We start from the raw sequence: 15,898 nt of genomic DNA on the forward strand, positions 1-15,898 counted from the left end.
ATTTAGGCATAAGATATAAAGTCGTTTTTGTTTTTTTCATTTTTTGGCCTACAAGCAAAAAAGAGGTCCAGGATTTAAATACGCTTCCAACCTGCCTGGGTCTCTGCTTAAGGAGCAGAAGATGAATCGGGATAATAAAGAATTAACTGAACTGGTGAAAAAGAAAGGAGAGCGGGAAGAGACCCCTAGGCAGAATTTGGAGGAGCAACCCAAAAAGAAAATCATAGAAGGGATTGTGAAACGGAAACCTGAGGATGGGCTCTTTAAGAGGAAACGGTCGCTTGAAAAGAATCCAGATCCTGCAGTAAGGAAGCGGGTGAGCAGGAAAATTGGGGACGAATAAGGATTGGTTGATTAAACTGTTTGAAAATGAGTGACTTCAGATGATTACTTGAAAGGGCAGAGAGCTGACATATGAAACACTGATGTTAGTGACCTCCTGCTTGTAGCACATCATTCTGTGATACCAAGAAACGGACAGTTAGTGTATAATTTCTATCTTGCTAAACTCGACACTATTGTTAAGGTTGTCTTAGGGGAAGAAATCTCTGTAACGGTCACATTGGAAGCTTCTGGTACATGTGAGTCCAGGAACATTTAGAGGCTGAACACGGATTTTCTTTTTGCTACAAATGTTGTTGCTTGTGTGATGCTAACTGTACGCTAGTGTAGGTTTCACCCAGAAGAATGGCTTTGGTCTTTTATCATTTCACAATCTTGAACTTTTGAACAACTTTCTTCTGGTTGACTATCAGACGGCATTTACATGAGATTAAGTATGAGAGTTAGGAGAAGGTAGTATTGCTTTATTGTAAATTATAGTTGGTACAGGTGTGTTGTATACTGAATGTAATAAACAAATTTTATTTCTTTCTGTAGTTAAAACTTGGGAAAGAAGAGAAGCTCTTCAAGAAAAAGGTACATTAAATCTAGAAAAGTGGTCATCGCTATTGCAAATACTCAGAAATCGGTTTATGCTTTTACAGAACACACACCAGGTTTATTCCTAGAACTGGTTCAGTTTCACAACCTGACCGTCTATTAGGTGTGTGATTGGTAGCTGTAAATAGAAATACTGTAAAGCAATGAAATATGGTTTGGAGCCGAACTAAGCTCAGAAAAATAATTTTGCCTCAGAATCCTCTTTCCATGTGTCTTAAATCTATTCTGATATGTTTTAATTTTGATTTACTAGGAAAGAAAGGGCTTATGTCCAAAAGCACTGGGTGGACTGGTTGTAGCACAGATATTTTTATTTTCAGTTTGGGATTCTTGGTGGTTCTGTGTTTGTCCTGTTAGTTTGACCCTGCTGCTTAGTTTATGACATGAGTTGTCACATTCCTTATTCACATATACTTTTGTTTCGTTAGTCTCTCATAGGAGAATAGCTTGTAAAAGGAAGAGGAACTTGTACACGTCCAGAGCATTTTCAGATTCTTCCACTTTTATAGAATAGCTTCTATGAGTTTCTTGGAATAGAGCAGAGAAATGTGTGTATGTTTTTGAATGTAACAGTCGGTGGATATTTTCCAGAAATAGCTTGGAACATGTAAAACATTTTTACACACACAGATATTTGTTATGGCTCTGTCTCCATTGCCAGAACCCTTAGTTACCATACTGAACATGAAGAAAACAATCTCTCGGTATCCTCCAGTCATTATAACTTTCTTCTGTTCCCACAGTTTTATGCTGCTTGCAAGAATTAACTATTTATTTAGTTATTTTAGGTGTTGAAAATTCTAACATTTAATAGTACAACCTACTTATAAATTAAAAATTATTTACACATATATCAATGTATAAAACCTTGCCCCTTCCTTTCTCTTACAAATTGCTTAGCTCACATCGGCAACTAATTTAAATAATGTCTAATTTGATCATTGAGAGAAAAAGTACTGAAAGCTGCAGCTTGATGATGGGATGTCAATGGATGTTTCTCAGGAGCACACTGAGCATGCTCCTGCCAGTACATGGGCTGGTCACTCTCATTAATACTCATGAATATTCATAATTACCCAGACATGCCAAACGGTGAACATAGGAAAAAGCTATACAGCTGTACCACACGGTAAATGTGAACATATATATATATATCAGCCACAACATTAAAACCACTGACAAGGGAAGTGAATAATATTGTTTATTTTGTTACAATGTCAAGGGGTGGAATATATTAGGCATCAAGTGAACAGCCAGTTCTTAAAGTTGATGTGTTGGAAGCAGAAAAATGGGCAAGTGAAGGATCTGGGCGTCTTTGACAAGGGCCAAATTGTGATGGCTAAACGACTGGGTCAGAGCATCTCCAAAACGGCAGGTCTTGTGGAGTGTTCCCGCTATGCAGTGGTCAGTACCTACCAGAAGTGGTCCAAGGAAGGACAACCGGCGAACTGGCGACAGGGTCATGAGCGCCCAAGGCTTATAGATGTGCCTAGGGGGCAAATGCTAGCCCATCTAGTTCAATCCCACAGAAGAGCTACGGTACCACAAATTGCTGATAGAAATGTGAAAGCTACATTGGGCATGTGCGCACCAGAACTGGGCCATGGAGCAATGAAAGAAAGTGGTCTGGTCTGATGAATCACGTTTTCTTTTACATCATGTGGACGGCCGGGTGCATGTGTCTCGTTTACATGGGGAAGGAATGGTACCAGGATGCACTATGGGAAGAAGGCAAGTCAGCGGAAGCTGTGTGATGCTCTGGCCAATGTCCTGCTGGGAAACCTTGAGTCCTGGCATTCATGTAGATGTTCTATTGACACGTACCTTCTAAACATTATTGCAGACCAGGTACTCCCCTTCATGGCAGTTGTATTCCCTGATGGCAGTGGTCTCTTTTACCAGGATAATGTGCCCTATCACACTGCAAAAATTGTTCAGGGAATGGTTTGAGGAACATTACAAAGAATTCAACGTGTTGACTCCAAATTCCCCAGAACTCAATCTGATTGAGCATCTGTGGGATGTGCTGGAAAAAAAAGTCTGAGGCATGGAGGTCCCACCTTGCAAAATACAGGACTTAAAGGATCTGCTGCTAATGTCTTGATGCCAGTTACCACAGGACACCTTCAGAGGTCTTGCGGAGTCCTTTGTTCGATGGGTCGGAGCTGGTTTGGCGCACGAGGAAGACCTACACAATATTAGGCAGGAGGTTTTAATGTTGTGGCTGATCAGTGTATGTTTGTTTACTTATGTGCTATTTATTCAGTTGGCTGTTTATTGTGAATTTGTGTGTAGGTGACGGGTCTACTTTAAATTAGTCATTGTAGTCCGTATTACCAAAATGTGAAGCTAAAGGAGAAACATTTATGTTATAGAGGAGGGTAATCCTCACTGTATTGCAATTCCTTGTATGTCAGAGCAGAGTTAGATAATCATAAAATGAATGAGACATTACTCCCAGTAAGCTGATTAGTGGTTGTATGTATATTTCAGTGAAAGTATGTCCCACTTCTATAGTCAATGAATAGCTCTGTTACCAGCAATATTTGTTCTTCCTTTGCCGTTTACTTCCATTATTATATATAATGCTCTCTGTATATAAGGAACAGCGCCAACCATTTTAATTGGGATTATCAATGGCTCCCTATCAGATGAGGGTATGATCATACCTATACTATCCCGATTCTAGGGGACTGTATCAACATTCACACAGTATCTGCAATCCACCATTTTATAAGGCATTCCTAGCCCCATGTGTGTCAAATACATAGTTCAAAGTTATTGCATTTCAGGATAGTTGGATAATATTTAACATTGCGCTAATCTTATTTTTATTTTCTCTTTCTATTTGTCTAATACAGTTATTAAGAAAGAGATGTATCTAAATACTATTTGACAGGATTTTACATTTCTTCTGTAAAAGTTTTATTAAGCCTCTATGGTTCATTTGTATTCATTAGCATAAGATGATTGACTTGACAGTACAGCAGCATGACCTTGACCTTCTGGCATGGGGTAGGTGGTTTAGGGCACAGAGAGTAATCATTAGGGGCTTTGACAGGGCCTGGAAATGACAGGAAGTAGACTGGGTAATTACAGACAGACAAATAGGTAAGAGCTGTGCACATACCTCTGTCATGTACAAAACTGTGGCAAACAGTGCTACATTTATATAAATGTATGTTTTAAGGGCCCATGTGAAATCCTGTACAAGAGTTTGTGGGTCATTGACCCCTTATATCTCTGTATCTCCACAATTTTTTCATTTTTGCTGATGTATAATGAATCTTATTGCAATGAGTAATGGAGAAACTTACTGCATACATCAGTGAAAGCGCATAACTACATGAGCGTTTAATACTTAGAACAGATTTGTGATGTCATAGAACAGAGACTTGCTAAATGTATCTACATATTGACAGCAAGAACTTTGATGCTGTGAATTATTGCTCCATATATGAGTTTTTTGTAGGATCATTTAGATGCCTTGTGAAAGTAGGGGCTCAGAGGGTGTGTTGTGACTTTGGGGAGGAGTGCTGAAGGAAGAATTATAATTATTTTTTGGGGCATTTGGCAGCTGTAAAGAAGGTACATACCATGGTGTGGATAAGCATTATTTGTGTCTGGTGGACAATAGTTTATCGTTCATACTACTTGTTTTAGGTGTCCATGCATACCTAATAATTCAATAGTGAGGTATTTTAAATTGCTTTGCAATTCAATAATCCATTATTGAGATGTTAAGACTTTCTTTGTAAAATGCAATAATTTCTTTATTAGATCCCCAATTAAAGGGTGGTTGTTGTTATTTTAGTCTGTCTGCTTATCCTTACAATAGAACTCTTACAGTACTTTCTGTAATTTCAGAAGAGAACCTGGAAGACACCAGAAGAACGGGCATTGATGGCCAAAACATTGAGGCGTATAAAACAGGAGCCAGATGATGAGTTACCAGAGTCCGTCCCAAAACCTAAGGAGAGTGACCAGTCGAGGTCCAGCTCTCCTACTGCAGGTCCCAGCACAGAGGGTCCAGAGCCAAAGGAGAAGAAGAAAATCAGAAGAAAAAGGAAAGTCCCAAACAAAGAATTGAGCAAAGAACTGAGCAAAGAGCTGAACCAAGAGATACAAAAAACTGAGAACAGCCTGGCTAATGAAAACCATCATCCAATCAAGTCAGAACCAGAGAGTGAGGATGAAGAGCCCAAGAAATGTATGAATAGCAATGGCGAGAGGATGCATCGGTTCAGTAAAGAACTGAATGGGACTCCAAAGGAGTTCAGGCACCAACCATTCCCGAGTCCTAGAAGCACACCAAGGGTTATCACACGCCCCCCTCCTTCTTTGTCACCTCCAAAATGTATGCAGATGGAGCGCCACGTAATAAGGCCTCCTCCAATCAGCCCTCCTCCAGATTCTCTACCTTTAGAGAATGGTGCAACCCATATGATGCAGAGAGAGGTCTGGATGGCCATCTTTAGCTACCTCAGCCACAGGGATTTGTGCATCTGTATGAGAGTCTGCAAAACATGGAACAGATGGTAACCAAACATCCATTTTCTTATTATTTTTAATGGATTGATTCCCCAATGCACTACATCAGTAGAGATTAGTTGATAATATGATGCAATGTGCTTTACCATGGTAGTCGATGTGCGCTTTGATTTTCTAAACTGTACTTGAAAAAAATGATAGTTGTAATCCAATAGCTATGTATTACTTTTGCAGCATTGTATTTCAGAAGACCCAAAGAATCCATATTTTATATATTTTATTTTATGTACACATCCATTTTACATTGAAATACATGGTAATATAAAATATTGTAAGGAAGACTTAAAAATCTGTATTTGCAGTTACAGTGTGCTCGGATACACATGAGCTATAGAATTGCAAGGTGCAGCTATAAGAAGCTGATGCCAGCAGTATAGCCGTGCACAATCTTTCATAATTCCAGGCACATCAGCATATCTACACTGCTGCGCTATTTATAGACTCTGCTAAAAATAAATCTGGCTTTTTACTAATGAAATCGAGCACCATTGTGTGCCTGAACATACATATTTCCTAGAGAGGAAGAAGTTTTTCTCTGCAGCCCATAATCCAATGGAATCTAGAGGCAGACCCTCCCCTCCCCCTAAAACAAAAAAAAAATGTAAATACAGCAGAACAACATTGAATGTGAATTCAGACGAGGGGTTTGTGTACTGGGCATTGTGGGAATATTCTAGAAATCTAAAAATACTTCTCATTGTCTCTTATAGATACTAAATTCCTCACTGCTCATTATTTTGTAGGGCCATAAGTAATAAATCTGTATATGAAACTAACTAGTCCTATAAAATAGAGCACTTGTCACCACAATTCCTATATGGCTATAAGAATAATAACAATATTCAGTGAAGTTTAGATCAGATAGGCCTACCGTTCATTGGTTATTTCTTGTAATACTATAAAGTGCTTCTTGTCAAGGCAAATAGAAAAAGAAATTGCTTTTTTGCTGGGACAATAGAAATATATAGTGTTTTGCATAGTCTCACCTGTTCCGCTGGCTCTGCAGTTGGACTAGCTTGAGAGCCCAAGGGCCTTATAATATATAATTTTATCTTATCAGAGGGTTGATTCTGAACATGAGAGGCCTAGTGAAAACATATTAGAACCACCGCTCTAGGCTGCAATATTGTTGGCAGCACATTGAAAAGTGACAAAGCATTGAGGTAGGGAGGAAGCTGCACAATGTAGGAACACCTGTCCCGTGATAAAGCAGTACACAATGAGACTTACTAAATTGTATTCATACACTATAGATGTATCCTTCTGAGTTAGCACTATTCTAAACAAATACTTTCCTTTCCCAAACTCCTCAAAAACCTCTGTGTTATTATATCACCAGTACTTTCCTAGCCGACTAGAACAGCTAGCACATCGGCCCCGAAGTCCAGACATTCCTGCCTCACTATAATGTGCTAGAAATTATTGCATAGTACTGTATTTTATGTACGGTAGTAGCACTTTTGCAATATGAATGTTTTTTTCTTGCAAAATAACTGCATTGCATTTCCATGAAAGTTCCTTATGATAGTCTGATTTGTAATGTACTTTTCTTTTGCAGGTGTTGCGATAAGAGATTATGGACACGCATTGACTTAAACCGCTGCAAATCTATTACTCCTCTTATGCTCAGTGGGATCATCAGAAGACAGCCAGTGTCTTTAGATTTAAGCTGGACCAATATATCAAAAAAGCAGCTCAGCTGGCTCATGAACAGACTTCCAGGTACAGCACGGTCTGCCCACAATCTGTGTGCCTACAAATTAGACACACATTTTATATCTTGTGTTTTATATAATCAGGTGAATAGCTCCATGACCTCTTGTTGGTGGACGTGAAGTGACTTTGTATGATGTCTGCCTAATAAATACAAGGTTTTTGGAACCTGGAGTTTGTTTTGCCTTTTGGATGTTTGTGAGTAGACAGGGCCACTCTTGTCAGGATCACCAGTGTACACACTTACCCTATTAGTGTGTGAACTTACATTGTCTACCTAGAAATTAGCACCATCTAAATATTCCTCATCAATAATAACACACTATCTACATATAGTGGAGGCAGACATTTTGATTGTCTTCAAGGACTATACCGCAGCTTTTAAATTTATTAGCATTCTGTGCCTTGTGAGTATTGGTTCTGAAGTGACTCATTGAATTGAAATTCTGCATTCTCATGAATAGTAATGAATCTCCCAATAATGGCTGCTTCCACTGTGTATAAGCAACAGCACTTCTACATATAACATGTGACATCCACTTTAAACACCATAATGACTGTGGGTTGGGGGAAAAACTCTGTGTGGACCTTCCGGCTGTCATTAGAGATCTGGGCCTGCAGACACCTTATACATAGCCCCACAGCTTAGAGCCCATATAGGAGTGAAGAAGTTAATATTCCACATTTTGTATGATCCATATGTCACTATGGTGTTTACTGAGTGAGAGGTTGTGAATGAATCAGAAGACACCTTGTAATGACTACTGCTCCCATCCAGCCTGACAATTCTGAGTGATTATTTGCTCTGCCTTCTCATGCATTTATTCTCTTTCTTTCAGCTCTACGGGATCTCAATTTATCTGGCTGCTCTTGGATTGCTGTGTCCGCACTTTGTAGTTCCAGCTGTCCATTACTGAGATTTCTCAATGTCCAGTGGGTAGAAGGGCTAAAAGATGCACAGATGAGGGATCTCCTGTCCCCTCCAACAGATAACAGGCCAGGTATGCCTGGTACAGAGATATTTGCACAGTTTATCTTTAGTGTAAATACACATATGAGGACACTTATGAGAACTAGCACACATAAAAACTGGTGTAATCTATACTAACAATCTTACTATTATACACTGATCAGCCACAACATTAACACCACCAACCTAATAATGCGTAGGCATGGACTCCACAAGACCACTGAAGGTGTCCTGTGGTATCTGACATTAGCAACAGATCTTTAAATGACTAGGTGGCGCCTTCATAGCTCAGACTTGTTTCTCCAGCACATCCCACAGACGCTTGATCAGATTGAGATCTGGTGAATTTGGAGGACAACACCTAGAACTCTTTGTCATGTTCCTCAAACCATTCCTGAACAGTTTTTTGCAGTGTGGCAGAGCGCATTACCCTTCTGAAAGAGGCCACTGCCATCAGGGAATACAGTTGCCATGAAGGGGTGTACTTGGTCTGCAGCAATGTTTAGGTAGTTAGTACGCGTCAAAGTAATATCCACATGAATGCCAGCACCCAAGGTTTCCCAGCAGAACATTGCCCAGACATCACACTGCCTCCATTGACTTGCCTTCTTCCCATAGTGCATCCTGTTGTTATTTATTTCCCAGGTAAACGGTGCAGACCATGGTCCAGTTCTGGTGCTCATGTGCCCATTTTAGGCACTTTGGGCGGTGAACAGAGGTCAGCATGGGCACTTTGACCGATATGCAGCCCCATACACAGCAAGCTGCGATGCACTGTGTCTTCCGACACCTTTCTATCATAGCCAGTATTAACTTTTTTAGTAATTTGTGCTACAGTAGCTCTTTTGTGGGATTGGACCAGACGGGCTAGCCTTCGCTCCCCACGCACTTCAGTGAGCCTTGGGCGCCCATGACCCTGTCGCCATTTCACTGGTTGTCCTTCCTTGGATCACTTTTGGTAGGTATAATGTAAATAACCTACAAGACCTTTCATTTTGGAGACGTCCTGACCCAGTCGTCTAGCTATCACAATTTGGCCCTTGTCAACGTCTCTCATATCCTTATGCTTGTCTATTTGTTTCCTGCTTCCTACATATCAACTTCAAGAACTGACTGTTCACTTGCTGCTTAATCTATCCCAACCCTTGACAGGTGCCATTGTTATTCACTTTACTTGTCAGTGGGTTTAATGTTGTGGCTGATGGGTGTATATTCCCCCATGTGTAAGCGCAAATAGACTGAAGATCAATTTAAGTTCTGTCACTTTAATATGTTTAGTTTTGCCTTTCTAAACCTGTGAATGATATTGTTATACAGTACTAATGTATAGTGATACAATGGTTACTGGGCTAAGTACAGGAATGATAAAATAATTTGTCAGCTAAACATGCTGAGTCTTATCTTCATACAGTGACATTTTTATTCTTACAGGTCAGATAGACAACCGTAGCAAATTGAGGAATATTACAGAGCTTCGTCTAGCGGGACTGGACCTCACAGACGCCTCCCTGCTCCTCATGATTCGGCACATGCCTCTTCTTGCCAAACTGGACCTGAGTTACTGTAACCATGTTACTGATCAGTCTATTAACCTGCTCACTGCAGTGGGCACATCTACCAGGGATTCTTTATCAGAAATTAACTTATCAGGTAACGGGCTGCTGACCACAGGAAATTAAGTTGTTGTTGTTATTGATGATTATAGTTACGGACCAATACTTTAGTATACATCAGGTAGCTAGAAAACACTATATAGGTAACAAAATTACCATGGTTGTTTTTGAAGCATGATTGGAATTATTGAAGACCAGCGATAGATGATTATGATCAGTCAAAAATGGATATTTTTCCTTTCATGAATGCACTTTTAAGTACAATAAATGTGAAGTGAAAAGGCAGTTATACATGGAAATGACTTGTGTACTACACAACACATAAATATTCAGAGTATGCAAGGACATTCCTAGATATGTTGGAATTTAAATACAACTATTTTAAAATTATTTTCTTAAATTGAATAATGTCTGTAAAACACTGTTGGATAATGCATGAGATATATTTTTTTAAGATTACAATATTGCTTACTGCAGTTTGTTCATGCCCAGGCATTTCCCCTGGTTTCATTGTGACAGATCTTCTGTTAATGTTGGTACAGTCCTTTATTTTCCAGAAATTTAAAACGTTAATTTTTAGTACGGTAATCGCTATGTGTTACTGTTAGTACAGGAATTTCAATGCTGATTTTTGCTCACAGCTTCCTGAGCCACAAGCAGGAATCCGCGTAGAAATTATCGTAGTAACGCTAATGATGTGCATCCCGTGTTGTTGAAGGGAATTGAATTCCCCCCATATTGTCAGTTTATCTTGCAAATACAAGGCATAATCTAACTTGTATGGTTGGGTACACTCTAGCAGGGTGAATCTAACCATGCCAGTATATCAAAATCACTAATGTTGACAGATAAGTCAGCAGTCAGGGAGGACATATAACAAGAGGTGCATTGCATGCAGCCCGCTTATGATTGGGGGGGGGGGGTCAATCTCTGTATGTTTAGCTGCCAATAAAATCAATCTGCTAACCAACCAGTACATATTTAGATAGACTATATTTGGTCAGTTACATCCAATTCTGAATTATTTACTTATTTAAAAAACAAAAACAGTCAATGAAAGTGAACATGTATTTTTTTAAAGTTGTTGTCTACATTCAAACAATTTAAATTATTACTTGAACATGCCCTAGTGCCACATTTATAAAATATGCTGCTTTATTTATAACTCTGTGCTGTTCAGCCTTGTGTATATATCTATATCTTTTAGGTTGTTTTCTTTGTTTTATTGCCCAGGAATATGATACACAGTTGTTTGCAATACAGTGAGAGCACTGCAACAGCATTAGCTGCCTGGTTTATAGCACAGAAGTAATCTAGAAAGATGAAGCAATGTATATAATATTATAAAGTCATCTAAATGTGGATAAACCTGTTAACGTTTCATAGGGATCACATCTTAAATTCCTGACATGCAAATTGTAAAAGTATTACAATAGGTAGAATACATTATATTACTTTCAAATGACCATTTTCTTCTTGCTTTATTTCCAGACTGCAATAATGTTACAGACTTGTGTCTGACGTACTTCAAACGCTGTGGAAACATCTGTCTGATTGACCTCCGATTCTGCAAGCAGGTTACTAAAGAAAGCTGCGAACAGTTCATAGCAGAAATGTCTGTAATTGTACAGTTTGGACAAACAGAAGAAAAGCTGCTACAAAAGATCAGCTAATTTAAAGATAATGTATAAAATATTTTCCTTGAAAGCTGCACCTAAAAGACAATATCAGCCTTAAACGTAAAGAGGTTTGAAGTTTAGCAGCCTCCATTCTGTTGAGACTTCCTCCAATGGTTCCTCCAGCACCACAAACACCAGCTGTAAAAGGTTGACACTGGAACAAATGTTTAACCTTTCAAGGACAATTAGTCACAATCCAAGGGCATGTGCTTGGTAACTTTATTGTATTGGCTCTGAAACTGTTCAACTTTTGAGCTTTGTGTGTCTTTAGAAGTGGACCATGCAGAACATAGAAGCCTTCCAAACTCTGCCGAAAAATAATTTGTCATACATTATGCAGAAATATTTTTGTATACAACTATTAGAAAATTATATTTGCAATGTATGATACCACTGGCAATTTTCTGGGGACACGGGTTAAGGGTCAACTGCCAACCAATCTTTCCATGTACAGTTAATTAAGGCTACTTAATGAGCCCATATTTTGTGTGTGACCACTTCTAAAGCATGTTTAACTTAGCTTTTTACATGGGACATATGCATGCTGAGCAGACACGTATGTTTATTCTTTTGATAAAGATCCTTTCTGCACATGAAGATCCAGCATAGCATGAAGTTTTGTGGCCTGTTGAACAAATATATAGTGATGCAGGGCAAACCGATCAGGCAATCTCCACTAATGTGCCATTGGACTACTTGTCCAAATCTTAGGGCCCAACTGTAACATACTTGCCTTCAGAAGTGCCATTGTTGTAAGGTGTTTTTCTTTTTGTAGAATGCCCTCAACCTAGACTTTGTGTACACTGTTCAAAAACAGAAAAAAAAGTTTATCACCGTTAACTGGCTGCAGATTGTTATGCGGTAGAGCCAGATCAGTTACCAAGAAGAACTTGGGTCTTTTCAAACACCACTTGTAAATCTCCTTTTGTAAAATAGATGCCCCTTGCACTGGAAATTTAAGAATGGGGTCATCGCTGTATAGGAGACTAGGTAAATGCATTTACATCAATGCATTGCAAGTCTATCCCACTCCTACTCCATGGAGTCAGATGTATACTTTTTTAATGTAAGTAATGTTGTTGGAATTAAAGTGTATCATGTTTATTTATGGACACATTTATTAAAATCTTTTACTAAATGACCTGTTTCATTTAAAGTTTGAAATTGTGTTATAACAAAAATAAAAAGTAATTATTTATTTTATGTTTAACCTTTAGCAATAAAAAACAGACACAGTGGTAAGAAAGACATATACACATCCAAAGCTCAAGTACAGATAGAGCCACATTGTTGTAACCTGTCCTGCAGCTATGTTGTGCGCACACAGAAGTCTGTGAGTGACGGGTTAATGTGGCACATTTACCTCAATACCAAGTACCAGATTGTGCAGCTTTTCTAAAAGGAAGTAGCTTCATCTTTACAGAGGTGAACCAGGGTTTCCCAGATCTAGTCCTCAGAGAGACTCTACAGCGCAGGTTTTCCAGATCACAACTTAAATAATTAGTGTCGGTCAGTAATGAATACACCTGCGCTCCAACAAGGAGATATAGAAAACATGCACTGTTAGGGCTCCCTGAGGACATGTTCTGTGAATGACTATTTCTGCTTTAAAAGGGGAGGATGCATGTAATACTATAAAGAGTGGTTATGTGCTGCTTGTGCCAATCATACACTGCCCTCTAACAATGAATGTCGCTGTTTTCAAAGCTCTGCGACCAGTCGTTCTCATAAGAAAGGATGAGCTTTAACAGAGAGGGAGGGTGAGACTCTGACTTTTTAGAGAGGCTTGTATTTAAAAAGTGCTAAATTGTCAGCACATCAATGGGATATGGTCATCTAGGGACAATGGTGCTCAAACTAATAATGTGCCATTGTTCTGGAACCCTAAAAGAGGTTGTTCCCAATAACAAATCTGACAATAATAGGACAAAAAAAAAAATAGATTCTAGGATTCCGCTTTGTCCTGATTCGCAGGCACAAAAACCCATCAGGAATAAATGTACCTGTTGCATTAGCCCATCATGTAAGTGTCCCAGGATCGGCATTTAAAGGTTCCTATCTTCATCCAGACACTTAGCTTGTTTTAAATTGTCTGATGGCAATTTGTTCATAAACAGAACAGTTGTAAGAAATGTATTTAAGTGGTGGCTAGAAGACAAACCTCTTTGACTTTTAGAAACAATTGTGATTAAATGCTAAGATAATGAGCAATAAGTGTTTATATATCTTGGCCCCAAACAGTATTATTATGTCAAGCTTATTAGTAGAGGAGAGCAGAATTTGGCAAGTGGAAGACAGGGAAAATAAACCTCGGACATTCTGTGCATCTGGACAATAGTATTATTTTCACCAGTGGTCGATGTGACAGTATGGAAAATGTAATAGTTACACACCTAATTTCCACCCCATAAATAACTTTAGAAAACCAAAACCAGATTCTGTAAGGTTTTATTTTGGTGCAAACCCATTTCATTTTTTATTTTATTTTTTTCAAATTTGTTTTTATTGTTGACACTGAAACAAAGCAATGCAAAGTGTAACATTGATGGACATATTATTTAGATGACTGTCTATAAAACGTTATAAATTCAATTTCTCTTTCATCCAGTCTGGGGGACACTGCTTACCATGGGTTGTGGAGGGAGCATGGGGAGTTGGCACCTAACTAGTTAACTTTTAGTACTGCCGACAGACCCCTCCCCTCTACAATCCCCCTGCCCCCTCTTGTTCAGTTTTTTTTAGGTGCCCATGGAGTTGGGCAGTGTTTTTAGTTACTGCATGTAATTTTTTACATTTTATTTCTTTATTTTCATTCTTAATTTTTTTTTTTTCAGGTGGCAGTGCTGGAGTGTGGTCTAATATAGAGAACACACTCACAGCAGAGCAGCGCAGGCACTACCCTGTCAGATGAGAGCCAGCGGCTCTCACTGACAGGGACAGGAGAGAATGGGTGCCTGAATTGGGAGAGACAAGCGGTCTCACGGACCGCTGTTACTCCTGGAGCCTCCCCGATAACCGGCGCTGCCGCTGCAGACAAAGAGCGCCGGTTATCGGATATTTCATATGACGGCGGCCATCTTGGATCGCGGAGGAGAGGAGAAAGGCGCTATACCAGGATCCCCCCTCATACATAGGAGGGGGCATCGGGTATTATCCGCTGCGGAGACCTCAACCCTGGAGGTCTCCACTACTCTGCCACATAACCATTTTTTATATTTTATACGGCACAGAATCAGCTGCAGAGGCAGCATTACTGAAGGGGGGGAGCTAAGACATAGAGCTCCCCCCCCTTCCAGAGAGAGATGGTTTAACCCGGTCTTCTGGCGCCAAGGAGAAGCCCGGGAAGAGAGAACAGATCTGAGGGAGCAGGCACCAGGATACTGCTGTTGGACTTCTCCCCTGTTTGGCCTATTGGCTAAGTATCTGATTTACTTAAACACATAGGGCCTGAGTCATTAAGGAGAGCAAAGCATAAAAAGGAGTAACTTTGGGAAAAACCATGTTGCATTGTGCATTGGAGGGGGAGGTAAATTTAAAATGTGGGGACAGATTTATAATTGAGGTCGGGCGTGTTCTAGATCAACTTTAAATTTCAGTGTAAAAATAAAGCTAGCAAGTATTTGTCTGTTAGATGTAAAAACAGTATTTAACTTATGTGCAAAATAATAAACTAATTTGCACCCCTTGCATTGTAACATGGTTTGTCCTGGAGAACATTTACTACTTTTTTTTTGCCTTACTTCCCTTAATGACTCAGGCCCATACTCTGTATTGCTGTGTACAAAGTGGGCTAGTAGGGGTTAGATTATAGTTCTTCTACTTGCCTAAGGATTATTTTGTGTTTAAAATAATTACAAGTACAACTTTTATGTCTAGATTAGTTGATTACTTGTTGTTTTACACTATTCTCTCCACACATTTACTATTTCTCTCTACTCAGCTAAATTTAACAATTTAAGTCTATGTGTTTGGTGTGCCTTCCTTTATTAAGAAATGACCGATAAGGGAAAGGCCCTATGGCAAAATATTTTACATGTTCTAAATGTAGTGTAAAATTACCTTGTGGGCAAAAGGACCCGTTGGCGCTCTGCTCTGTCTGCGAGGCAGGGGTCCCCCCTGCGCAAACCCAGCATATTTCAGCCCCACTGACTGAGGAACCGGCCTGGGTGACCTCCCTGACACAGTCGGTTTCCTCTTTAGTACAGATGGTTTTTCAATCCAATCAATTACTATCTACTGTTGCAACTTCGGTGGCTAATAATACTAGTACACAGTTGGACCTCCCTGTTACCACAGGTTCTATTGGAACGTCTATACCAGGACCTTCCTCTTTACATACAGACCAAGCCCCTGTTCCCACAGGACCGGCATGGTCTGCAGCATTTATAAAGGGTTTGGATAAACTAAACCAGTTACTTGAATCCCCAAAC

The 15,898-nt window shown here is 39.5% G+C and overlaps 1 protein-coding gene across 9 annotated transcripts in view; it reads left to right on the plus strand.

Annotated features, from left to right (window-relative positions):
- KDM2B (lysine demethylase 2B) overlaps positions 1–12,609 on the plus strand; it is a 114,905-nt gene extending 102,296 nt beyond the window's left edge. For 6 of the 9 annotated variants that reach the window (XM_075178178.1, XM_075178197.1, XM_075178213.1 and 3 more), the window contains 7 exons: positions 53–316; positions 880–918; positions 4,810–5,480; positions 7,052–7,215; positions 8,046–8,207; positions 9,608–9,826; positions 11,281–12,609. In XM_075178178.1, coding sequence (XP_075034279.1) covers positions 53–316; positions 880–918; positions 4,810–5,480; positions 7,052–7,215; positions 8,046–8,207; positions 9,608–9,826; positions 11,281–11,462 — 1,701 coding nt within the window. In that variant the 3' untranslated portion in view covers positions 11,463–12,609. The remainder of the gene's footprint in view (positions 1–52; positions 317–879; positions 919–4,809; positions 5,481–7,051; positions 7,216–8,045; positions 8,208–9,607; positions 9,827–11,280) is intronic. The other 3 variants (XM_075178187.1, XM_075178205.1, XM_075178248.1) reach the window with 1 other exon arrangement.
- The last annotated feature ends 3,289 nt before the right edge of the window (positions 12,610–15,898 follow it).

This window comes from Mixophyes fleayi, chromosome 1, assembly GCF_038048845.1.
Source record: "Mixophyes fleayi isolate aMixFle1 chromosome 1, aMixFle1.hap1, whole genome shotgun sequence".
In the NCBI taxonomy this organism is placed as follows: domain Eukaryota; kingdom Metazoa; phylum Chordata; class Amphibia; order Anura; family Limnodynastidae; genus Mixophyes; species Mixophyes fleayi.